The sequence below is a fragment of the Hypomesus nipponensis genome, chromosome 26 (genome assembly GCF_054491055.1).
Source record: "Hypomesus nipponensis isolate SF chromosome 26, ASM5449105v1, whole genome shotgun sequence".
In the NCBI taxonomy this organism is placed as follows: Eukaryota; Metazoa; Chordata; class Actinopteri; order Osmeriformes; family Osmeridae; genus Hypomesus; species Hypomesus nipponensis.
In genome coordinates, this window is record NC_140386.1 from 8,665,684 (window position 1) to 8,688,840 (window position 23,157).

General features: G+C 46.4%; 3 protein-coding genes across 5 annotated transcripts; 1 reads left to right on the top strand and 2 right to left on the bottom strand.

Annotated features, from left to right (window-relative positions):
• Positions 1-8,966, bottom strand: dipk1ab (divergent protein kinase domain 1Ab). The gene is made up of 7 exons (XM_084692680.1): positions 8,769-8,966; positions 8,244-8,289; positions 8,050-8,133; positions 2,040-2,174; positions 1,675-1,782; positions 1,402-1,578; positions 1-1,278 (listed from the first exon to the last, which is right to left on the bottom strand). Exons 3-7 carry the CDS (start codon positions 8,101-8,103, stop codon positions 466-468), a joined length of 1,287 nt encoding a protein of 428 aa, XP_084548806.1. The 5' UTR covers positions 8,104-8,133; positions 8,244-8,289; positions 8,769-8,966; the 3' UTR covers positions 1-465.
• mcoln3b (mucolipin TRP cation channel 3b) lies at positions 8,927-13,723 on the top strand. 2 transcript variants are annotated; one of them, XM_084692679.1, is made up of 14 exons: positions 8,927-9,026; positions 9,588-9,808; positions 9,990-10,157; positions 10,444-10,597; positions 10,697-10,781; positions 10,950-11,046; positions 11,298-11,397; positions 11,580-11,692; positions 11,810-11,959; positions 12,059-12,160; positions 12,253-12,375; positions 12,544-12,750; positions 13,257-13,387; positions 13,467-13,723. In XM_084692679.1, the coding sequence occupies exons 2-14, from the start codon at positions 9,590-9,592 to the stop codon at positions 13,504-13,506; spliced, it is 1,689 nt and encodes a 562-aa protein (XP_084548805.1). In that variant the 5' UTR covers positions 8,927-9,026; positions 9,588-9,589; the 3' UTR covers positions 13,507-13,723. The 2 variants fall into 2 exon arrangements, with proteins under 2 accessions (XP_084548805.1, XP_084548804.1); XM_084692678.1 differs by lacking the exon at positions 8,927-9,026 and adding an exon at positions 9,092-9,272.
• Positions 13,712-22,913, bottom strand: LOC146221324 (G-protein-signaling modulator 2-like). Of its 2 annotated transcripts, none has more exons than XM_084692677.1 (14): positions 22,792-22,913; positions 18,504-18,725; positions 18,090-18,225; positions 17,570-17,709; positions 17,120-17,243; positions 16,859-16,974; positions 16,535-16,690; positions 16,327-16,435; positions 15,993-16,158; positions 15,711-15,772; positions 15,321-15,500; positions 15,067-15,208; positions 14,553-14,782; positions 13,712-14,346 (listed from the first exon to the last, which is right to left on the bottom strand). In XM_084692677.1, exons 2-14 carry the CDS (start codon positions 18,722-18,724, stop codon positions 14,182-14,184), a joined length of 1,947 nt encoding a protein of 648 aa, XP_084548803.1. In that variant the 5' UTR covers position 18,725; positions 22,792-22,913; the 3' UTR covers positions 13,712-14,181. The 2 variants fall into 2 exon arrangements, with proteins under 2 accessions (XP_084548803.1, XP_084548802.1); XM_084692676.1 differs by lacking the exon at positions 22,792-22,913 and adding an exon at positions 21,706-22,356.
• Positions 22,914-23,157: the final 244 nt, after the last annotated feature.

Genomic DNA, 23,157 nt, shown 5'->3' on the forward strand with positions numbered 1-23,157 from the left:
GCCTTAATATGGATCCAGATCATAGACTATGTTGATTTTCGAAACAGTCTTTGCTCTGTCTAGAACAAATCTGGGAAAGAGAAGGCTGCTCTTTGGCATGCAATGAAAAATATTTTTTATTTTTCATGTGCAAAATTATGCTGCGTCAACCATTTGCTAGAAAACATTTACCAAAAGTCAGTGTTCCCCAAGAAGCATTGCAAAGGCCCTTCAAACATTAACAAAGGTGATGCAACGTCAAATGACCAGCTTTCATAATCAACATTAAAAAAATGTGTGAAAAGTTAACAATCAAATGCATGGTACAGCACAGCAAAACAAGAACCAAAGACAAATGGGCTATCTCGTTTGTAAAGCATGATTTGCTTAATGTCAATCCGTTTGATTGGGGTCTCTGAACCTTTCAGGAAAGGACAAACTCAGGGTCTGGAGTCGTCGTGGCAGATAACACTTGAGCTTCATTCATTAGGAGTCCTTGGTGTGAGAGATTTTCTTCCACAACAAGGTCTTGAGGTTGTTCAGAATCAGAGAGTGCTCCATCTCCATTTGTTCCGCCGAGCCCTTGAGCGCGATGCAGGCGTACAGCTGCTTCTCCAGCTCCTCGCGGACGTCCGAGGGCGCCCCCCGCAGGAGGTAGTCCTTCAGGGCCCCGCACGCCTTGGCCAGGTTGGGCCGGCTGGCCTCCGGCGTGCAGCGGTGCTTGGTGAGGTCGCAGGAGGTGCGGCAGTCGACACCGTGCAGGCAGTCCTCGTCGGCCTCGCAGGACTTCTCCCTCATCGCTTCCTGGAAGATGGCCTCGGGGACGATGTTCCGCGCGTCCGTCACCTTCAGGTCGTGCCGCTCGTTGTAGCCGAAGCCGGCGGCGCTCACGTCGCACATGAGGAAGCTGCCGAAGGTGCCGTGGAACACGTCCTCCACCAGCTCCAGGAGGCCGATGGAGATCTTGGCTTTGCGCGGCCAGGACGGGGTGAACCACTGGTCCATGCTGCGGCGCAGACCGGCCGGGATCCACAGCTCCACCAGCCAGGGCAGGCTGATGCCGTACAGGGGCGCGTACGGCACCTTCTCCATCACGTAAAGGTCCCCGCAGAAGCCCAGTAGCTTGGGCGTGTGTTCTCGGTCCTGCAGGACCACGGCCAGCAGGAACTCGTTGAGCTGAAGGAGAGCCCACGCGGAACGGGCCTCGGGAAGAGAGATCTGGCCGTCCTTGTTGGCGTCAGCCACAGACATCACCAGGCCCACGAGGTCGGACAGATTGGCCTGTTCGCCCACCTTGGCCTGGTGGGGGAAAAGAGAGACGGGTTATTGTTTTTTGATGTTGCGTGGGTTTTCGTCCACACGGCACCAACCACCACCCAGTGCAGTGTAATTCACGAGGCTGCGATTGGAGCTTTCCCTGACCTTCAGGTGGATGAGGACCATCTCTTTAAACTTCTCCACAGAGGTCCCCTTCGTGGGTTTGTCGAAGGGCGCCGTCTCCTTCCTCGTTTCTATTTCGGTCCCGAGGTCGTAGTGAGGGATATCCTCCACCTGGCACTTGACAACCCCATCCAGATCCCCCCAGATGCTGGAGTACACCTGGGACCCGCAGGACACAGCCATGAGCAAACACACACCAACACTGTTGGGCAACAACAACCAAAATAGACAGGGACAGTTCACGGAAGGCCTGACCTGGTTATTAGGCTTTACGGACAAACACTTCCCAAGGTATAGAGTGTCCTTTTCACAAAGGCTGCTGCAGGCGGAACCATCGATTATTCCTCTCCTGTACTTGTCACACTGGGAGACGCACAGATTACATTTTCAGCAACAAACACGGCTCAATATAATTGCGACTGCCATTGATAAGCGTGTCAGAAGACAATGTTTCAGTATTGATTATGGTAGTTAAATTTGTTGTTGAGCGATTCCCATTTTGTAGGAGTTGTTCTGCAATTTCAAACACTATTCAACACAACTGTTATGTCAAAAAGTCAGGGAATTGCAGTTTGTGTTTGTGTGCTGCGTCATTGAATATAAGAAAACGGGAAACTCACAATAGAATATTTGCACTCGTGTCCTCTGCACAGCTCAGTGTAGGAGGAGTATTCCACATACACCACCCAGCTACCCACAAACACGGCTAGCCAGGAAAAGAACAGGTACTTCATGTGAATGTAGGAGAACCGGGCCTGGTGAAAGATAGAGAGGGGGAGGGAGGAAGGAAGGAGAGAGGAGGGGAAAGCTGTAATGCCCTTCTATACCCCAAAAGATCAATACAATACTTACTAGCTCCCATCATGATGCCATTGTTAACTCACGTTGTGACATAGCACTCAAATTCAGCCACTGAAAGGCACACTGAGTGAAACCTATTGATTTCTCCTCTAATGGTAATACGTGGTCTTTGCTATTACATTTATTAAGACTACTGTTTTAGTGACAAAATCGGTTTGCTATCAGCAGGCCATAACCTGGTCTGATACACATTTTTTTGTGATTTCTTTTTCTCAGTGAATCTTGTTTGTCACAGGGGCTTGTTCAGAGAGCAAACACAGTATGACACAGACATCCGGGACAAAAAAAGAACCGATATTCTTCAGCTCGAGGCTAGACTTCCTCATCATCCGACTCTCTCATCACAGCTAAATGGAACGGGCACTCAAGTCCCCGTTACCCAGGGCAGCTTGAGTTGGGTTTGACCGAGGCAGTGGCTTGATTGGGTGACTCAGCCAGAGGAGGGACTCCGTCGCAGACCGGAGCCTCAACAGAAATGGATTATAGAGGCAGGTCTTTCTCAGATAGGAGAAAGCCCTTCCTTTATGTGCACTTTTGAAGCTAGATCCCCCGTTAAAGGTCTTGACAGAGATGATTGTGATGGGTGAGAGAACGATATATCATGTCCAGTGTGTTTAAACTGGAAACTGTGAAAATGTGTTGTTATTCATATTTATTCTTTCTGCACAGCCAATTGACATTTTCATATAGGAAACAACATTCCCTCTAGGGGAGTCCTCTCAGGAAATACAAGTTACCTCTGGAAAGAGTGCCAGTTACTGTGCCACAAAATCAAGGCTTTTAAAATTCCCTAGGAGCTCTCAGCAAACAGGGCCATTTGGAATCTAAATGCCACTCCGTGAAATTTGGCAGAAAGCTACAAAGCCCCATGTGACCTGACATTTCCTAATCAGAAATCTGAAACCCAACTTACTGTTTCAATCTACTGGTAGAAGAGGTGCGAGGTCTCGTGAAAGAAGATTTATAATTGCTGCTGACATGTAATAAACTATGTATGTTTGAGGGGCAGGAAAGTGATTAATGATGTAACCTCATTAACAACAGACCAGGACGAATATTCAAGGGCGCGGCGCATCTCTCTCTCTCTCTCTCTCTCTCTCTCTCTCTCTCTCTCTCTCTCTCTCTCTCTCTCTCTCTCTCTCTCTCTCTCTCTCTCTCTCTCTCTCTCTCTCTCTCTCTCTCTCTCTCTCTCTCTCTCTCTCTCTCTCTCTCTCTCTCTCTCTCTCTCTCTCTCTCTCTCTCTCTCTCTCTCTCTCTCTCTCTCTCTCTCTCTCTCTCTCTCTCTCTCTCTCTCTCTCTCTCTCTCTCTCTCTCTCTCTCTCTCTCTCTCTCTCTCTCTCTCTCACTCTCTCACTCTCTCACTCTCTCTCACTCTCTCTCATCCTACAGTGCAGCATCTTCTGTGTTGTACTCGACCATCTGTAAGAACAGACTGTGACTTGTTTTTTCCCAACCAAAAAGCACTTGACCACTCTTAACAAAGAGAACACTTAATCACTGGACTGCAGCGTGTGTGTGTGTGTGTGTGTGTGTGTGTGTGTGTGTGTGTGTGTGTGTGTGTGTGTGTGATCCTTTGTGTGGTTTGCAATCTATCTTGTCCCATTAATTAGCTTCAATGTACAGCAAGAGGCTGGGCAGGGAGTCCTTCTTTACAGATAACGTTGACCTTACAGAGCTGGATGATCAATGAGGAAACAGGATTTAAATTGGACTCCAATTGCTGCTGCCTTTTGTGAGGCTAGTGGGGTACTCCATCAGTACAATTACTATTGTCCTGCTGTGATTAAGTGGCAAAAGGCTGCTTGGCTAAGTAATTACAGGATCACGTCCACTTTTTGATCACATCCGTGGTCTGCATCCCTCCATTGTCGATTCACCCACATTGGATTCTTTAACTATACGCACAAACTTAATATATGTAGCCAACCTGTGATGTTAACGTGAGAATACAGAATGACCGTTTGAATCCGTGATGGCAAAACTCTTAACTGAGGATGCCGGGCGAAGGGATAACAGATTCTTCTTATCCATCTATTAGTAATGCTGTTGTCCAGGGCTTGACAGTGATGGACTTCCCCTGAGTCCTACACCCAAACCCGTCAGTTTCAATTTGCTTCAGGGGCATAAACCCTCTCCACCCCCTCCTCTCTGTGGCTCACACCCTCGCTCTAGGTTTGCTCATCCCACTCGGCACAGGAGTGTCGATTTACATCTGTCAATATTTACGATGGCTCCTGTCTGTGTCCGTTACCTCAAGTTTCGGTTTCAGGATTTCCTGGCGAGCACTTTTAAAAATGACACAGCTCGTTTTTGGTCAACGTGATGGTCCTGATTGTGCTGTGACAGCATGTGTGTTACGTCATGTCGAGTTGAATGAACCGAAGAGAGGCACACATCCAAGTGCTGCTGTCAGCTTCCTGGCATTGTATATTAGCCAAATAAACTGCTTCCCTCAAAATATGAAACAAAGGTCTACGTTCAGTCGGCTTTGCTTCCGGCCTTGTGGCACGCAGCATAGGTGCTTTCAAGAACATGATGTAGTCCAACCCCTTGTCAAGGTGGGTGTAAAAAATTCAGTAGCCCCTCACCAGCACTCAACAGCACCGGCAACTGCTGTGAATGGTAATGACAGCAGTAGGGTTGGGGAAAACAGCACCGTACAGAGACTAGGGCACAGCCGGATAGCAACAGTGTACTGCTTTACAGATTAACTCCAAGCTTCATTTTTTTCCCACAAATTGTGTAAGCAGAAAAAACATTGTTTCTAAGCAGTGGGGACCGCATATATGTCTTCTTGCTCATATTGATTTTTGAGTAGGTGTGATGTGAACTGCATTCACCCCAGAGGCAACACTCAACAGGGAAAAAAAACATGGCGTGACAGTCTTTGAAAATCTATATTTCAAGCTTCTCATTTAAAACTGCGGTGATGCATGTCTATCCCCAAGATTGATCCTGGAGAAAGAAGAAAAACAAACAAGACTAATGAGGTGATATTGATCGTGATTGTTGTGATGGCTATTAATTAGAGACCAGCTTGCATATGCTGTGGTCTCAAAACAGGAAGATCTGTCTCAAGCCATAAATACCGTCTCTAATGATCCAAAGCAAATGAAAGGATTCTGATCAACATTTACAGAAGAAGGACAACATTTAGCTCTGGGATCGTCAGCTCCCGAGCGCTTGCAGCACAAACCAACATCCTGTCATTTTCATGGTTGTGGTTGTATTCAGAATGTTGGCAGACTTGGCAGACTGTGGACGACTTGCCAACACCCACAGACAAGAGGGCCTTGGAATACTCTACTGTCATAAAAGGGCTGGCAGTTTACAGGGGCCAAAAAGCATCCGGAGAGACCTTACGGTAGGAGAGTTATATACATGCACATGGTCGGCTCAGATAGAAAACAGCAGCCACGGCATTAAAGGGCAGAGAACATAGAGGCGGATCAAGCGGAGATGACATTGCTGTTCTGACACTTGTTATTGCAGCCAGCTCACCCCTCATCCATTATGCATGATCATAAAGCTAACTCTCAGAGGGGGGTTCCTCTCTAATGGGTTTCCTTGCCTGCTGTGCAAAGCCAGAGAGAGGGAGAACACGAGCAGGGGTTGCAGGTGATATACAAGACAGAGATTGAGAGAGAGGCAGAGAGAGAGAGAGAGAGAGAGAGAGAGAGAGAGAGAGGCAGAGAGAGAGACAGAGAGAGACAGAGAGACAGAGACAGAGAGAGGCAGAGAGAGAGAGAGAGAGATCACACACAGACAAACAGTGCTCTGTCAGCTCCTGATAGTATATTCTAGACAGAGAAATAAGCTGAGAACAGATGCAAGGCAATTAACAACGTTGGATGTGTTTCACCCTCAGTCGAGAGCTCCTTCAGTGGCGGCAAATCCCATCCTCAGAGTTACGCAACAGTGCTTTATCCCGGCATGGCCCCTCTCTTCCCTCCCAGGAGACAGGCTCTCTGGAGGAAGGATATGTCACGCTGGCTGTCCAGGAGCTGGGAGATCTGACTCATCTTAGTCCAGACAGTCAGCATGCTATCAGGAGCACCCCCCCCCCCCCTCTCCCAAACACAGTACAATTCTGACTCACCACTGCAACATTGTTACATTCAAAACACGACTTTGGGAATAGCTGTTCTGTTACAAAAACAATGGAGTCAAATAGACCAAAACAGCAAAGCAAGTACAAAAGCTCCAAAGTCCAAATCAAATCAAACTTTATTTATATGGCGCATTTCATACCAGAAGGCAATACAATGTGCTTTACTGCGTCCACACTGATAACTGCTACAAGCACAAAACACAAGCTAACAACTGCAGTGGCAGAGTTGTCACAACAACCTGGACTAGTGTGTCTGTTCGTGGCGTCTCCATAATACTGCGGAACAGGAGCCTCAGCACTTCTCTCAGAAGAACGACTTTACCTCACGTTGCTTTATCAGACGAAACACAAGCACCCATGAAATACATTCAATTCCCACGTAGAGAACTTGAGTAGAAACTGTCACCAACTGAGCATGGTGGATCTTCAAGGAAAGGAATTTCCTTCGGCTTCCACCAAGTGTTCTAAGTGTTTGTGAGAACCCTGGAAACATCTGGTGTTTCCAAACTAATTCGGATCAAATCATGCGCTGCAGGGAAATTAGACGAGTTTTAAACCGGGAGAGGGAGCACAGCGAGACTCCCTCGAAGAAAAGAAACTGTGCAATAACGAGATGTGACAGTTGTTCCCCCAAAACCTTCTCTCATCTCTGTCGGTTTAACTGTGCTCGGATAACTGACTGAAATATAAACCAAGTGCTATAACTCTAAAGCCACAAAACGGTTTCGAATTGCTAACTCGAAATTGTGTAGGATCTGACATGTTTCAGTCGACCCTCATATGCTGTGTGGCATTACAATATCAATAGTATTATCCCCTCCAAGAGGTTATTGGTATAACTCATAATGTCTATTATGGTCGGCCTGGGCTATATCCCTGTTTTATAGATCATGTCACTTTCTTCTGTGTCAGAGCCCATTCTCTAGACCACACCGCCACTAGGGCACACAAGACCTTGATTTCTGGTGCTGTGCTACTTTTACCAGGACAGAAGCACCGTTTGAATAGGAAGAACATGAACACGGCTCAAAAAGAGCAACTGCAAGAAAAGCACAGAGAAGGAAAAAAATCTAGATCTCTCACGTCAGATTGAATCATCTCATTTTAGCTTTAGATACTGCTTTTGGGTGCCTCTGGTCAAACCATGCCCTTGTTAGAATGTTCAGATGTCCCAGAAAACTGGTTCACGGGCATATCCTCAACGGATAATTATTCAGTCAAACAGATTATCCACAGGCGTGTGTCCCCTGCACGGCTTCCCTGTGTTTGTTAAAACGGGATCATTGCTGTTGCTACAGCAACGACGAGAGAGCTGGGTTGGACCAATGGCAGAATTCTGTTCATGATGGCTTCACACATCAAGTGTATCGTATGCTTCATACATATTATTAAAGCCTTGAGTCGAGCAAAAACATTCATTTATAATAGCTCTTTGAATGGTGATCCTATTAATCTGATCTGGAAAGCACACTCCCTGTGGTTTTAATTCTAAAATAATACATAGGCGATAGCCAGTTTTGCTTGCTGTGCTAAAAAGTTGAGAATACATCTGTATCAATGTAGAGCTGGAACGTGATGCACTCAATCAAGACAACAGTGAATTATGTCATATTTAGTTAGACAGGAAAATAACACATGGGTATTGTCAAAAGGCTTACCTGGATGTAAATGGGCTTCCTGAGCCAGACCCATGGTAACAGACCTCTTGCCATTGCAAATACGACACATCTCACATCGCTAACCTAACGGAGGAAAACCCAATAAAACGCTGCTCACCATTAAATGGGCTTGTCTCCGTGGTTTAATAATTATATTCAATCGTGATAAAAATTTATAAAACATGCCCTTTTACCACATTTTATTCCCCGTCAAGTCGCCTACTAGGGTTGCCTTAGATGCTGCAAAACAGAACAGTAGCCCAACGTAAGCTACTGCAGATCTTCGCGACCACTGCGCCCAGGCGGAGGAGATGATTGCACTGTGAGAGCCCTCTATGGGCGCGCCGATATGTATTAGACTGTAGCCTATTCAATAATTGCAGAGACCAAATGTTTCAATGGGATATTGAATAGTGATATTAATTTATTATTATTATTTTAAAACGTCTGTTTTGGAAATGAATAGCTACAGGGCTGCCAACTTTTCAAAAAACCTTTGAGTGAGATTTGGTGGGGCCATCCCAAATTGGTTGCTGAGTACAAAGCAACCCCCCCGATACGACATTTCACGTGTGGTATTTAGACGGTGGTTGGCGCTGATGTGTTTGCTAAAAGTTCGGTAAAGACGTTGTTCCGCCACTTGGACAGTGACTTCGATTGTCGCTTACCTGGCCGGCAGGTTGTAAAGCAAACATACGTCACCATTCCAAATCAGTCACCTGGTCTGTGGGCTTCGACACTATTCGAGATCGAACAGTTTGGGAGGACTTCCTGAGACTTTGTGGCACAATGTATGTAGACCTATATGCTACGTTTAGAACAGCTTTGTTTGAAACAAAAAATAATATGCCTAGAGCTTTAGCCTAATAGTCTTACAATAACGAGAACGTTTACGATCTTTGGATAATATTGTGCGGATATCAGTGGTGACCACAAGTGACAGCAGGGAACTGGCCAATTAATCCAGTTAATTTCAGGTGAGTGGAAATAAGTGTCATAACTTTGGTTGGTCAATGATTGGCCCCAATGCTTTGAGCACTTTTCAAGACGATAGACCGAGCAGGGGAGCGTGATGTTTAGTCGGCGGCTATAGCTATGCGGCTACAGTTGGTTGAGTTTGTAGTTTTGTTTGGATGAAAAATTCAATACAATGGTGGAGGTTGATAAGGTTTCAGAATGTGAGATGCTGTTTGTTATTCAGTCTTGGTCAGGTCAAAGCTCAGGTAAGATCGCCTAACCCCCACTCTTCCTCACAGCCTAGTTACTTTCCAAATGAATGATTGATGACTGACAATGCGCTTATGTTCTGCAATTAAACCAGCAGTAAAACGTTAAAGTCAAACTATCTAAACATCTTGTATGCCGGCTTGTTGTATTCTTCCCTTAAGGAATAGCCTAATCCAGGTCACACGATGCATTCCGGTGGAAATTATTACAACAACCGTAAAATCCTTCTGAAACGATAGCGATAGTGGCCTTTGAGTGGTAGATGTTCGCCAGGATGTTGATAAGCGAATCAATGTGCCTACCCTGAACAGAAATGGAGGAGTTTGATTCTTGCCATACAAACATGTACGAGTCTAATGGCCATCCAACCTGGGAGAACCACCAGCAGCATCAGAGCCTGGAGACGGCAGAGGCCCTTAGGAGAAAGATCAAATTCTACTTCATGAACCCCTGTGAGAAGTACATGGCACGCGGACGGAAACCATGGAAACTAATACTTCAGATCATCAAAATCGCCATCATTACCATCCAGGTACTGACTATCTAGAGACTTGAGTGGTGTGGGTCAACTCCAGATTAGACATGTTATACTTGGATGTTGATTTATAGAAGTGTCTAGTGTTTTTCTGTTTTGTAATGGCCTTCTATAGGCATAGTCCACTCAGGTTTGAAAGAAGTACGGTATAATTCGAATGGTTTTTCTTTCTTTTTAGTTGGTGTCTTTTGGACTGAGTAACCAGATGGTGGTTACTTTCAAAGAAGAAAATCTGATGGCATTCAAGCATCTTTTTCTGAAAGACTACGTTGATCAGAGAGGAGTTACCTATGCCCTCTACCACCAGGCAGAAGTGTACGACCACATATACTACGTTGTCAATCAAGTAAGGACAGTGGGTCGTACTTGCAGCCTATTCCAATGTGATCACAGACTGTTTCGAGTCTGAAAGAATTAGGATTTATGATTTGTTTTTATATCACCCAGCTAACTAACTTTGCAACTTAACTTCAGCACTGTTTAGCCAGTACTGAAGGTATAATATTGAAGTTTTTTTTAATGACTTGATATTATAGTTTTCCAAAGCATCATCAATACATCCATTAACAAAGCCCTTATATAGTATAAGTAATCGAATGTTTCATCATTGCTTGTGTATCTTACATGTCTAGTTTGGAAGTCTACTGAACATCACGGTTGGGAACCATGCCTACGAGCGCAACGGGAGTGCCTACTCTCCTCTCTATCTATGCCAGGAGTTCTATAGGAACGGCAGCATATACCCAGCAAAGGAGACATTTGAAATAGATGCCCAAGTGGAATCTGGTACGTTGACATTGGAACGAAAAGTTTCTTTATTCTGAAAATTGTTTGCTTTTTTTGAAAGCCTCCCAATCTTTTTTTATTAATTTTTTTCTCTTTCAGAGTGCCTGGAGATTTTTCCAATGAGCCCAGTGGAACGAATTTCAGCAATCAAGGAGCTTCCTGACTTCATTCTCCATTTCAAAAGGTTACTGCTCAATTGAGTCATCGACAGGATTTGATCTAAGTAGTGGTTTGTGTTGGCCCTCCAGTGCTTGCTTCAGCCGTCATGCTTGTTATTGCCGATGGTGCCTTGATACCGTTCACCCGGTGTGTAAGTTGTGCTGGTCAGTAATGCCTCTCCTATACGTTACAGGTTGTTGTCTGTTCGCATTCAGTTCGTTCTAAAGGCCATAAATCTTCAGACGGTCAGACATCGAGAACTTCCTGATTGCTATGACTTCAAAGTCATGGTATGTGACCTATGAATTGCAGTGGAACCGGTATTGAAGCAGGTGGTGGTATTTCAAATGTCGATATAAATTATTTCAATGCCTTTTGAAAATTCAAAACATTGTCACAGATTTTGCTTCCATACAGGAAGTTTCAGTTGCTGCTAAATGTTTTTGAAAGTTGAGAAACAAAGACTGAAAAGACAGTGAGTGTTTTTGAAACGCACGTGACTCTTACAAGAACCCTTTCGAATATTGCCTTTGGTTTAAAGATTACCTTCGACAACCAGGCCCACAGTGGCAGAATAAAGGTCAACCTGGACACGGACGTTGAGATCAATGAATGCAGAGACTGGAGCGTGACAGGGGCATGTGAGTGTCAGTTTGCAGTACCAGTTTCAATAAAAGGGTGGCAGTGTTTTACGTCTCAAACTCAAATTATTATTGGAAAGATTATTCAATGTTGTTCATTTATGTAAAGATGGGGCCTATTGGGGGGGGGGGGGGGTGGTAGGGTTAATGTAGGACTGCTTGACTACATCTTCTCTTTTCAGCTCCCAGGAACATATATAACCAACTGCTGTTTGACTGTGTCATCATCCTGACCTGCATCACTTCCCTGATCCTCTGCACTCGATCTGTGCTGAAAGGAATACACCTTCAGTTTGTATGCAAAACGTTATCAGCATGATTCGAATAATGGCTGGATTCTCACCATCTTATTATCAAATATTTTAATCTTTGTTTGGGGCGGGGGGAAAAACATTTCTTCTGATTTCTGTAGGAGTACATCAACTTTCGCAGATCCTGCAGTGGTAACGAAGTGCTGTGGTCTGATAGACTGGAGTTTCTGAACGGCTGGTATATCCTTATCATATTCAGTGATGCCCTCACAATCATTGGCTCCATTCTTAAAATAGAGATCCAGGCAAAGGTGAGTGTGTGTGTGTGGACAGATGGTATCATAACTGAAAGTATTCTTCATGTGTGTGTGTGGTTACTATATTAAGTCAACTCGTGTTGTTTATTTTAGAATCTGACGAGCTATGATGTGTGCAGTATCTTCCTGGGTACTGGCACCATGTTCGTCTGGATTGGAGTCATCCGCTACATGGGTTACTTTAAGAAGTACAATGTGAGAAAGGCATTCTGCTGCATTGTTCATTTAGAAAACACCATAGGCTACATCTTTTGCTTGCTACATGCTCTCCTCTCCCCGCCTCCCAGATTCTTATCCTGACACTGAGGGCCGCGTTCCCAAACGTCATCCGCTTCATCTGCTGTGCTGGGATCATCTACCTGAGCTATTGTTTCTGTGGCTGGATTGTGCTCGGTCCTTATCATGAGAAGGTAGGGGGCGTTACCTCACTGTTTCAAAACCACTTTGAATATAACCGATATTAGAGTATGTATCGCCTCAACGGTGTATTTCCCCTTGGAATGTATTCTGTCAGCGGACGCTTTTCCATCTAAAGAAACAACTTTTTTTTTTTCTTTTTGCGTTTTTCTGTCTGTTAGTTCCGGACCCTGAACACGGTGTCGGAGTGCCTGTTCTCGCTCATCAACGGAGACGACATGTTCCCCACCTTCAAAGACATGCAGCAGAAGAGCAACCTGGTGTGGCTGTTCAGCAGGGTATACCTCTACACCTTCGTCTCCCTCTTCATCTACATGATCCTCAGCCTCTTCATCACCCTTATCACCAACACCTACGACACCATCAAGGTAAGGACACAGATGAAGGAGTCAGATGGCTGAGCGATTAGGGAATCGGGCTATTAATCAGAAGGTTGCTAGTTCGATTCCCCGGTTGTGCAAAGTGACGCTGTGTCCTTGGGCAAGGCCCTTCACCCTACTTGTCTCGGGGGGGGGGGGGGGGGAAATGTCCATGTACTTACTGTAAATTACTCTGGATAAGAGCGTCTGCTAAATGACTAAATGTAAGGACACACCCGCTTCCTTTTGCTTCTACCAGTGAACGTCTTAGGGCTCGGCCCTCCATGGTGCAGCGGGACAGCGTGCCCCCCCTCTACCTTAGCCAAGCCCTGGGCCTCCATCGGAGGGGCCAGGGGGGTATTGCTGCTGCTGTCCTGGAGGCTGGAAATTCTTGTGGCTCTTGATTTCTTCCCTTGCAGGCAGTTGATGAACACTTGAGGACGTTTGGCCATGTTGGATAACCATCCTTCCAAGTCTTTATTTATTTAGTATTCAATGTTTCTTTCAACTCCCAGCAACAGCAGAAGGAGGGCAATCTGGTGTCTGAGCTCCATAAGTTCATCTCTGAGTGCAAGGATCTACCCGACTCTGGGGTGTACCGCATGGATGAGAGCTCCCGTTCCTGTTTCACCTGCTGCCTGCCCAGGTAAGGCTCCAGGCAGAAGTTACCAAGTTTGTGGATGTTCAGGGTCTAGAGCTTTAATGGACACTGTTGGATTTTTCAGATGTGTTACTGATCAAGAAAGGCTGACCATGGAATCCTAGAACGACTTTGAAGAGGAGAAGGGGGATGTTTATCTGATCACTGTAGCACTTTAACGTCCCACACTCTGTGGCATGTTTGGATTCACTTCTAGGAAAATGTTCAAATATGTATTAAATGCAATCACTAAGTATTGAAATGCATTAATACTGCAATTTAAAATGGGATTAAGATTTTGTAAATATTCAAAGTAAATTCAATAAAGGATACATTTGTTAATATGTATTCTTTGGTTTACATATGTAGCAAGCAGTTAAGGTTGTATCACACAATGAAATTACTATATATAAAAAAGTGACTTTCTGGTGGAATGTGGTTTTACTTCACCAAAGTCAGCAGAAACAAAGTACAAAAACAAACTCACGATGCCTGTTACATTTTTTTTTCCCCTTTCAAAAAGAGGTACTACACAATTAAAAAATTAAAGCTATAACAAATTGCTTACTGTAAATGTCCTTCTCACTCAGTTCTATGCAAGCTGAGGGGACAAGTCAATGTGACTGTTAAAACTGACTTGATTTGAGAACAAGAATACAGAAATAAAAATGTGTGGTCCGTTCTGGTCAACATTTGATAAGACCATGATGAGACACAATCCATGATTCCTAGTAGGGGTGACTGTCCTCGCCCTACAAGAGACTGGGTTAAGTGGAGAATCTCGTCCTGAAGCAGACAACTCAATCTGGGTTCTCCTGGGAGCTGGGGGGGATTTGAACCCGCTGCTCATCTATCCTCTTAGCCTGGGAGCGCAGGATGAGGCTGAAAAAGTCCTCATCTGGGACAGTGGGCCCCCTAGTGGATGGAGGGGGAGCTGCACACCTCTGGTCGTCAAGCCTGGAGCCCTGAAGGAGGAAGATTGAGAGAGCAATGAAATCTTGACCAGCGAGTAATTCCACTAAAGCATCTTGAATGATACTTGTCGAGCCCTTTTCACAAGCATCGACAAACGGCTTCACGGAAGCCCACAGATCAGCACCAATAACCAACACAAACCCCGACAAAGACGATCAGCTTCTCTCAGACAACTACTGGAGACTGATGGATCTACCTGGCACTTGACGAGCATGTCGAAAAAGACATCGTCAGCCTCGGGGTGGTCAGCACTGGCCACTAGCCGGCTGAGCATGGAGGAGCTGGGGGCTTGGTCGCTGCTGCTCAGACGCAGGCCCGGGAAGCTGCCCACCCTGCCCCTCTGCTCGTCCGGCCGACGGCCCTGCGCGCTGGCCGGCAGGCCCAGAGACGGGCCACTGTCCGGGGACGCCCCGCACTCTGAAGTAGCTAGTAGGAGGAACACGGTTCAGAGAGGAGGAGTCAGTGTAGGGCGAAGACGGGGAGTAGAGATTAATTCAATTGTCGTTTTCTAAAATCTTATGATAATCTGGAACAAAAATCCTCTGCAGGCACACAATGGGTAAGACTTGCATCGAGTCGACCCTGAGAAAGTCATCATTCATGCCTACCTCAAAAGTTTAAGGAATTAAGCACACATTTCATGAATACATCCCTATAGCGAGAAGGCGCGGAATGGGTAAGCGTGTGTGCAGCGGGAGGGACTAACTCACAGTTCCTCACGGCTACAGGGGGGGAAGAGGGGGGGCTTTGGCCTTCTAACAGGTTGCACCTTTGGTCGTCCATCCTGCTGCCCTGGAATCGACTGAGGAGGTCAAAGAAGCCCTCGTCGCCCAGAGTGTTGGGCGTAAGGTGCTGCAGCAGAGAAACAGTTCAGAGCGTGTCAGCGCTACAGACAGAAAGACGCAAAACATCCTCCTCTCCCCCTCCATAGTGCGGCATGACAGCGTCCCCCCCCCCCCTCTACCTTAGCCGAGCCCTGGGCCTCCATCGGAGGGGCCGGGGGGGTGTAGCTGCTGCTGTCCTGGAGGCTGGACTTCTTGTGGCTCTTTGATTTCTTCCCTCGCAGGCGCTTTATGAAGAAAACTTTTGAGGAGGCCTTGGCCACGTCGGACTTGGAAGGCGTGGCGAAGACTTCATCCCAGTCCTGAACATTCAAGGTGGATCGATTTCAAATCAATTGCAATACTATCAATTAGCTCAGTAAAAAAAAAAAAAAATCAAGAAACACAAACGTTCACCCCCAGACATCTCCTTAATTACAAGGATTACTATTGACATAAGTGAACGATTATCCTATTACCGTTTCAGTACACAAACAGAGGCGTTAAAGTGCTGGTGGGTGTCGGTTACGTACTGCTTGTTTGTCTGGGCCTGGTTGGAACATTTCCATGCTGGGCCTTTTCTCGAGCTTCATACCTGCAACAAAGCCAAACAGTCTTTATGTACCCACACTATCAATGCTCTTATCCAGAGAGACTTACAGTAAGTACAGGGACGTTCCCCCCGAAGCAAGTAGGGTGAAGTGCCTTGCCCAAGGACACAACTTAATTTGGCTCGGCCGGGAATTGATCTGGCGACCTTCAGATTACTAGCCCGAATCCCTCACCGTTCAGCCACCTGACTCCCTCCCACTTGCCTGGAAGGTTCTGATGTGTTCCGTGGATTTCTGTAAGGACTAAGCTGTTGGTGTTAGCGTCGGGGACAGCGTCGGTGGGGCTGCTGCGGTTGGCTTTCAAACCCAGCACCACCTGAAGGTCGGACATGTTCATTTGGGCCGTCAGCTCACCATTCTTGTCTCCGATCTAGGAGAAACACACCAGTAGTATGTTACAGGAAGAGAACTCAGTTTGACTCTTGAACACGCAACGTCCCATTCTGTTCTTGAGCCGTCCAGTAGGGGGCGACGACTAATGTGATGACAGATCCTGATAATGTGTGCATAAAGAGGGAGAAACACAGTCAACAGGCACCTCTTTAGAGATCTCCAGATGTCTCTCTGCGAAGCACATGGCCTGGTCATTGTTCCCCAGGGCCGTGTGGGCATTTCCTAGACTCCAGCACCCTCTGCCCTCCCCGACCCTGCACACAAAAGGAACCCAGAGTGTTGGCGATGGCCTTCTCTCGGGGGCGTTCACAGAGACTCCAAGCGGCTGTGGAGGAGGACCTGAAAGTACCTACCGGTCCCTGAGGTCCTGGGCTATGATCAGGTGCTTCAGGTGGTAGTCGATGGCTCTCTCGTAGTCCTGGAGAAGCGTATAGGTGTTTCCCAGGCTGTAGCAGGCCTGGGCCTCCACAGCCCTGTCCTTCAACAGACGAGCCAGCTGCAGAGTCCTCCTGGGGTGAGGGGGGAGAGGATTGCGTCACTATTAAATCTCTATTGATCTTCAGTTCTCTGAACATCTACTCGTGTTGGATCTCCTCAACGAGGTCATCCACGAGAGCAAGCAGAAGGGTACAGGAAGGGACCACAGCGGGGCTGGTGCCGTGGTTACGGTCACTTGCTTGTAATGGTCGGCCGCCCTCTCGAACTGGCCCAGGAAAATGTAGGCGTTGCCCAGGTTACAGTGGGCCCTCCTCTCTGCTGCCCTGTCCCCAAATTCCTTAGCGATAAGGAGACGCTGCAACAGGAAGAGGAGTCATCGTCATTGTACGGTTCGACACATCTGAAGGGTTAGGCCAAATCCACACACACACGTGTTCGCAACCGAAAGTGTAACGAAAACATTCACGGTTTCGCGAGATGTCCAGCGGCTGTGCACCTACTTGTTCGTGGGCCAGCACCGCATCCGGGAAGTTTCCCAGGATGTAGTGAGTGTTGCCAAGGTTGCCGTAGGTCCGACCCTGCGCCGCGCGGTCTCCCAGATCCTTCACAATAGACAGGTTTGCACTGCGACGGGTCGACACACACGAGGGGTGAAAAGAGTACAAATTCACTCATCGTTTTTAGTCCAACACTTGGGTGGGTTTCAGTACCTATATCAGGGGTGGACAACCCTGGTCCTCAGGGGCCACTGTCCTGGTATGTTTTAGACGTTTCCCTGCTCCAGCACACCCGTTTCAAATGAATGGGTCGTTATCAAGATCTGTGGAAGCCAGGGTAATGACCATTCCTTTGAATCAGGTGTGCTGGAGCAGGGAAACATCTGAAAAAACGTGCAGGACAGCGTCTCTCGAGGACCAGGGTTGTCCTAGATCTGGGAGGTGGCGACTAACTCGTAATATTCCGTTGCTTTCTTCAGGGCGAGTCTGGCCTCCTCGGGGAACTCTCCTGGCTCGGCTCCTGTACAACAGATGCTCTTCCCCTTTGCGTGGTACACGTTCCCAAAATTATACAGCGCTCGAGCCTGTCCAACCTACCACACACACCCACGTTAAAAAAGATAGAGCAAAACAACCTCAATTGTAATTATACACTTCAAATACACTGACGCCCAACCCACAGCCACTGGAAAACTATCTCAACTATTCAGTGGTTGGAGAACATTTGATCTGTTATGGTCTAAGAACACACTGTGGAAATGTGTTCCAGAAACCCTTAAATGCGTGATTCAGCTGCACGTTCAGGACGATGATTACGATGTTTTCAGGGCTGGCGTCAGGTGGCTGAGCGGTTAGGGAATCGGGCAAGTAATCTGAATGTCGCCAGTTAGATTCCCAGCCGTGCCAAAATGACGTCGCACTTCACCCTACTTGCCTCGGGGGGGAATGCTAAATGACTAAATGTAGGGCTCACCTTATCATACATCGCTCTTGTTATCTCTAAGTGTCTCTGGCAACAGACCAATGCCTCCCCGTAGCGTCCCAAAACCTTCAGAGTGTTTCCCAGGTTCCCACTGGCTTTCGCTTCTCCCAGTTCGTCTCCGATGGTTCTGTTGAACGGCACATCCACACAAACAAATCTGAGAAACGCAGATGGATAACTACCTCCCAGTCAAAGATAACAGTATTCCTAACCAAACTCTGCTAACGTTTCTACTCTTACAACTACAGCATAGTGTTTTTTTTATTTATTATTCCTTCTTTGCAGCCAGGCCTGCAGATTCAGGACCAGCTGTCTTTTGTTGAGTCCCTCCCACAAACGTATCCACAGCTGAACCTGTAGGAGCTGCACAACCAGGCTGGTTCATGGCGCTTCGCCCACGTGTACCTGGTGAGAGTGAGGTCGTGGTGGTGATACTCCAGGGCTTTGCCATAGTCCTGCAGGTGAAAGTAGGCGTTGCCCAGCTGGCTGTAGATCGCACTGAGGATTTGCAGGTCCTCGGTGCCCACCTGAATGGCCGACTCGAAGAAGGAGACCCCAGCGCGGTAATCTCCCACCTTACATAGCCTCTCCCCCTCCAGCGCCAACTCCAGGCAGGAGGACTCCATCCTGGAAGAGTACAAACGCAGCAGAGGGTCGGAGAGAATCGAGTTTGATCCAGTCAAGCTGCTCTACACAGTGCTTATAGGGAGTACGGGGGGGGGGGGGGGGGGAGTACGATCCACCCCATATACGATAGAATTACAAGTGTCGGCATGTCACCCCTAACAGACTCAGACGTTTTTTTTATGTGGAAGTCGGTAGTTAGTCGGTTTCAGGCCTCCACACCTTGCTTGGGAGTTACAGCTAGTACTTTCCACTGAAAAAGATTGCTTCCTCTTAACAGCAGGGAACCGTCATAACCCTTCCACAAGGCTGTCTCCAGAAGACTTCTGAGGAAGTGGAATCTGCAGTCAAAGGGTTATGGCAGCTCATGGCATTTACCTACTGTACATGGCCAGTTCATGAGTAGGTTACATCTCAATTCATGTGCTGCATCCTGTCTATACTGTCAAAGTAAGGTATGTTTAATAACGACAGAGCAATCGCATGGCGGTGACAATCTGTCACACAAAGAAACACGGTTAACCTCAAGGTACAAGTGCATACAAGTGGGGGAGTCAGATGGCTGAGCGGTGAGGGAGTCGGGCTAGTAATCAGAAGGTTGTTGGATCGATTCCCCGCCGTGCCATATGAGTTGTGTCCTTGGGCAAGGCACTTCACCCTACTTGCTTCGGGGGGAATGTCCCTGTACTTACTGTAAGTCGCTCTGGATAAGAGCGTCTGCTAAATGTAATGCTAAATATTAATTAAGCCTTTCAAACCAGCCATTTTCCATGTGCCACAGTTAAACAATATTCCTTCTCATCCATTTGAAACCTCTTTAATTATTATTTAAAAAATAACCCAGACAAGACAATCCCGGAGATTCATCACACCACATTTCTACATCCTAACAAAAGGCTTCTCCTACACCTTTACTCCATCCTTAGGAGAGGCCAATTCTTTTGACCTCCACTAAGGCACGGCTATAGGAGCCTCCACCGCGACATGTCCACCCAACATACCTTCCGCCCCTCTTAAACTTGACACACTCCAGACATTTGGACAGGACGGTCATCTCGACCGGAGACAAGCAGACACGGCTCCTTCAGAGAGACACTCCTCGGCTGTTGTCCTCTGGCACGCAGACGCATAATGACCGTAGGGACTGTGACCCGTTCACCTGGCCCAAAACAATCCCGCCAGCATCTCTCACAGCGTCCCGCTGTCACATCGAGGCTAGCTTTCTATAACCGCTCCCTGTACCTGGGATCGCCACGAGTAACATCTTTTGTTTATGCTCACACCGAGGGTAATGTCAGGTTCCGTGCGCGGAATAAGTTAGCGAGCGCTAAATCCGGGCTAATCCGACGGCTGCATTTCTGCACTTCCAAGTCCGCCGTCGACCCTTGTCTTTGGGGCACCTGCTGGTGTGTGTCACTTGTAATTAGCCCTGATACCTGTGGTGATTAGCGCCTCTCCGAACGTGGCCAGGAGATCCTTAACATCCTTAAGGCTTTGTGTAACAACACTATTTTAAGCCATTACTTTAAGGTCTCGGTGGGCACTTTGCGTATAATTATGGATTGACAAGTATCAAAATAAATGATTTAGTACAACCTTCCTGCTGATCAGTTTTCAAATCAGACAATTAAATTCTACAGCATTCTACTGAATTCATACAGCCTGTATTAAACGACATCCTTTTACTTAAGAGCAATCTTTTCTCAATCCGGGTCCTCGGGAACCCCTGCCCTGCATGTCTTAGAGGTTTCCCCCCTTCCAACACACCTGATTATGATGAATGGGTCATTAACAAGCTCAGCAGAAGCCTGATAATAACCCCATTCACTTGAAACAGGTGTATTGGAGCAGGGAAACATGCGGTACAGGGGAAACGCTGCTCTTGGGATGTCAACAGTCCCCTCTATTCTAAACTGTGCCATCTCTATTTGCAGAGTGTTTGAATTCTTTGTTCTGCACCATGACAATCTCCTACATTTGAAATCTTTCAAAATAAATGATTTCAAAATAAATAAATCCGAGTGATATTCAAACGTTTGAAACACTAAGAAATGGAGTGGGATGGGGGTAGTGGATCACCACGACAACAATTCCCTTTCCCATCGTGGTCCGAGCGTCCAGCCAGCTCAATTAACAGAAATCTCCTTGTGTGAATTAACTCGGATGCTTGGCCTAGGGTGCCCTGGACATAATATGCTCCAGGGAAACAGCTTCTGGAGAGACAGACTGCATCAAATTGATGACCTCATCTGACCAAAGTCAAACTCCCTGATCTGGTCAGTTTGGATCAAGGGAGTCATTGTTCTGTACAAAGCTCTGTAACCATGCCGACTTTCAGTGTCTTCCATCTACAATTCCAAGGACAGACTGTTTGAACAGGGAGTACGTTTTTTTGTATCCGGTACAATGGAGTTGCATGTTCATTGGATGATGAAGTTACAAAACAACAAATGACTGACTGCTTGTCAAGACTAGACCTGTTCCCAGACAGGCTAATACGTCAGTGCCAGACTGCTCCAGGGAGAGGAAGGTGACTGTGTGTTGGGGAAAGAGGCACACCCACAGAAAGTATAGCGATCACTAGTGGACTCTCATCATCAATGTTTCAATACAGCCATTAAATATTGACACGGGAGACCAAGTTTACAGCTCCAGGCCCCAAAACTTCACAATACAGGCTACTGAGCTTTAAAAAAGGTGCAATTTTATCAGAACAGAAATAGCCTACTTCTCACAAAAGTAAAACACAAGCACCAAAACACACCCCATAAATTGCCAGTTTACGATATAGGCTACATTTGTGGAAGATTTCTCCTGAATGAACATATACAGCAAAGGCAGGATGTGATGACAACAAGGGCAACATATTACAGTAGGGGAAACGGTGGGCCGTATGAACTGAAGTATCCTGCTCGGCATGAGCAGATTTCTGTCAATTGGAAACTGAAATTCCGAAGGAGGGTAGAATTAAAAAACGACCTACCGGTGCCGAACATGTAAGGCTTGTTCTTTGTCCTGCACACTATGCAGGGATATACTGTTATCCATTTGTGTGCATAGTAAATACCAACTTCGTCTTGAAATCCAGATTTAAAATAGTCAGGAAAAAGGAGACCGTGGTTCTCCCCTACCATGCAATTAGTTTAAACCGAACACAACCGAGCCACTCGATTCTAAAACCGAGTTTTAGAGTCCAACCCGGAGCTATTTACAAAACATGGAAGTAGGCCTATAAACACTTGAGAGACACAGCGGAAGCCCCCTTCTCTCTCACACTATTCCTTTGTTGACCCCCCAACGGACACTCACACTGTCTCTTTATACATCGATCTCTCCGTGAAATTGGAGACACGGAAAGGTAACCCATTCTCAAGCACCATGGCAACTACGGCCATGGGCTGAGCAGCAGGAACTCTCAGACCCAAAGGACTCAACGGAGTCTGACTGAACTGTGACAGAGGCCTTTCTCCATCGTTCAAAACAACGTACATGGAACAAAATGTTTAAGACTCTCCCGCATTCTCCAATAATATGGCTGACTCGGTGGAAGCTTGGATTATGGTTAATATCCGGTAAAGGATTCAAAATAACCCAGTAAAGTTGAGGATGAATGCATCCATTCACAAAGCAGGGAAACTGCGACCCGGTCAACCAATGTGACTGATAACGCCTCCGACACCAAACCTAGCGTAATAAAATTAACAACTCAAATGAACCTGTAGGCCTGTGATTTGTTCATAGAAGAGGATGTGAACTTGGTTGAGAAATTCTAAAACATCCTGACATGCTCCCACACGCTCGCACCCCAAGGAAACAACATCAAGAACGACAGACACACACAGCCCTACTGGCAACGTGTCGATAAAGAAACGTAAATGTGTTTAGAAACTTAATTGTGGTAGCCGTTAAGTAGGCCTACCATCGCAATTATTTCGTTATGTGTACATTACGTAAATAGTTTAGAATAGCCTAGGGGCAAAAATGGGTGGATTGTCGACTCATTGTCGAATAAACTAAAAGCTTGATAAGTAAATGCGTTACTAGTTGAAAGAATGACAACAAATCTTACCTCGCGCTGATAAAAAAAAAACCCCGATATAGTCCTATTACTTTGATGCTTTACTCGAGAGATATCTCGTGTGGTATCTACATATTTTTTATTGTCACTTGTGTCGCCAATGTAACTTTTTCGCAAACCACATGGGGAAACAGCGCCCTAAATTGACCAATGGCGCTTAGGCCACGTTGGAGGAAAACACGCCCATTTACTACAGGGAATATTGGCAATAAGAATTTGATCTGATGAATTGCGGTTGGTACACAGAAAAGTATTATTGACCATTTGGAATTTGTATTCAGTAATTCCAAAGCAGTATCTTAATCGTTCTTTATATTTGAGCAAATAGTTGTGTTAGTGTCTTACATCAACACAACC

Coding starts and splice junctions, on each gene's coding strand:
- mcoln3b (XM_084692678.1), top strand. CDS start 9,200: ATGGTGGAGGTTGATAAGGTTTCAGAATGTGAGATGCTGTTTGTTATT. Junction 11,398..11,579: donor CTGGAGCGTGACAGGGGCAT/GTGAGTGTCAGT, acceptor TTCTCTTTTCAG/CTCCCAGGAACATATATAAC. Junction 12,161..12,252: donor GTTACTTTAAGAAGTACAAT/GTGAGAAAGGCA, acceptor CCCGCCTCCCAG/ATTCTTATCCTGACACTGAG.
- LOC146221324 (XM_084692676.1), bottom strand. CDS start 21,770: ATGGATAACAGTATATCCCTGCATAGTGTGCAGGACAAAGAACAAGCC. Junction 15,773..15,992: donor AACACATCAGAACCTTCCAG/GCAAGTGGGAGG, acceptor GCTTTGTTGCAG/GTATGAAGCTCGAGAAAAGG. Junction 14,347..14,552: donor ACATGCTCGTCAAGTGCCAG/GTAGATCCATCA, acceptor TTCCTCCTTCAG/GGCTCCAGGCTTGACGACCA.
- dipk1ab (XM_084692680.1), bottom strand. CDS start 8,103: ATGGCAAGAGGTCTGTTACCATGGGTCTGGCTCAGGAAGCCCATTTAC. Junction 1,783..2,039: donor ACGAGTGCAAATATTCTATT/GTGAGTTTCCCG, acceptor TGCGTCTCCCAG/TGTGACAAGTACAGGAGAGG. Junction 1,579..1,674: donor CCGTAAAGCCTAATAACCAG/GTCAGGCCTTCC, acceptor TGCGGGTCCCAG/GTGTACTCCAGCATCTGGGG.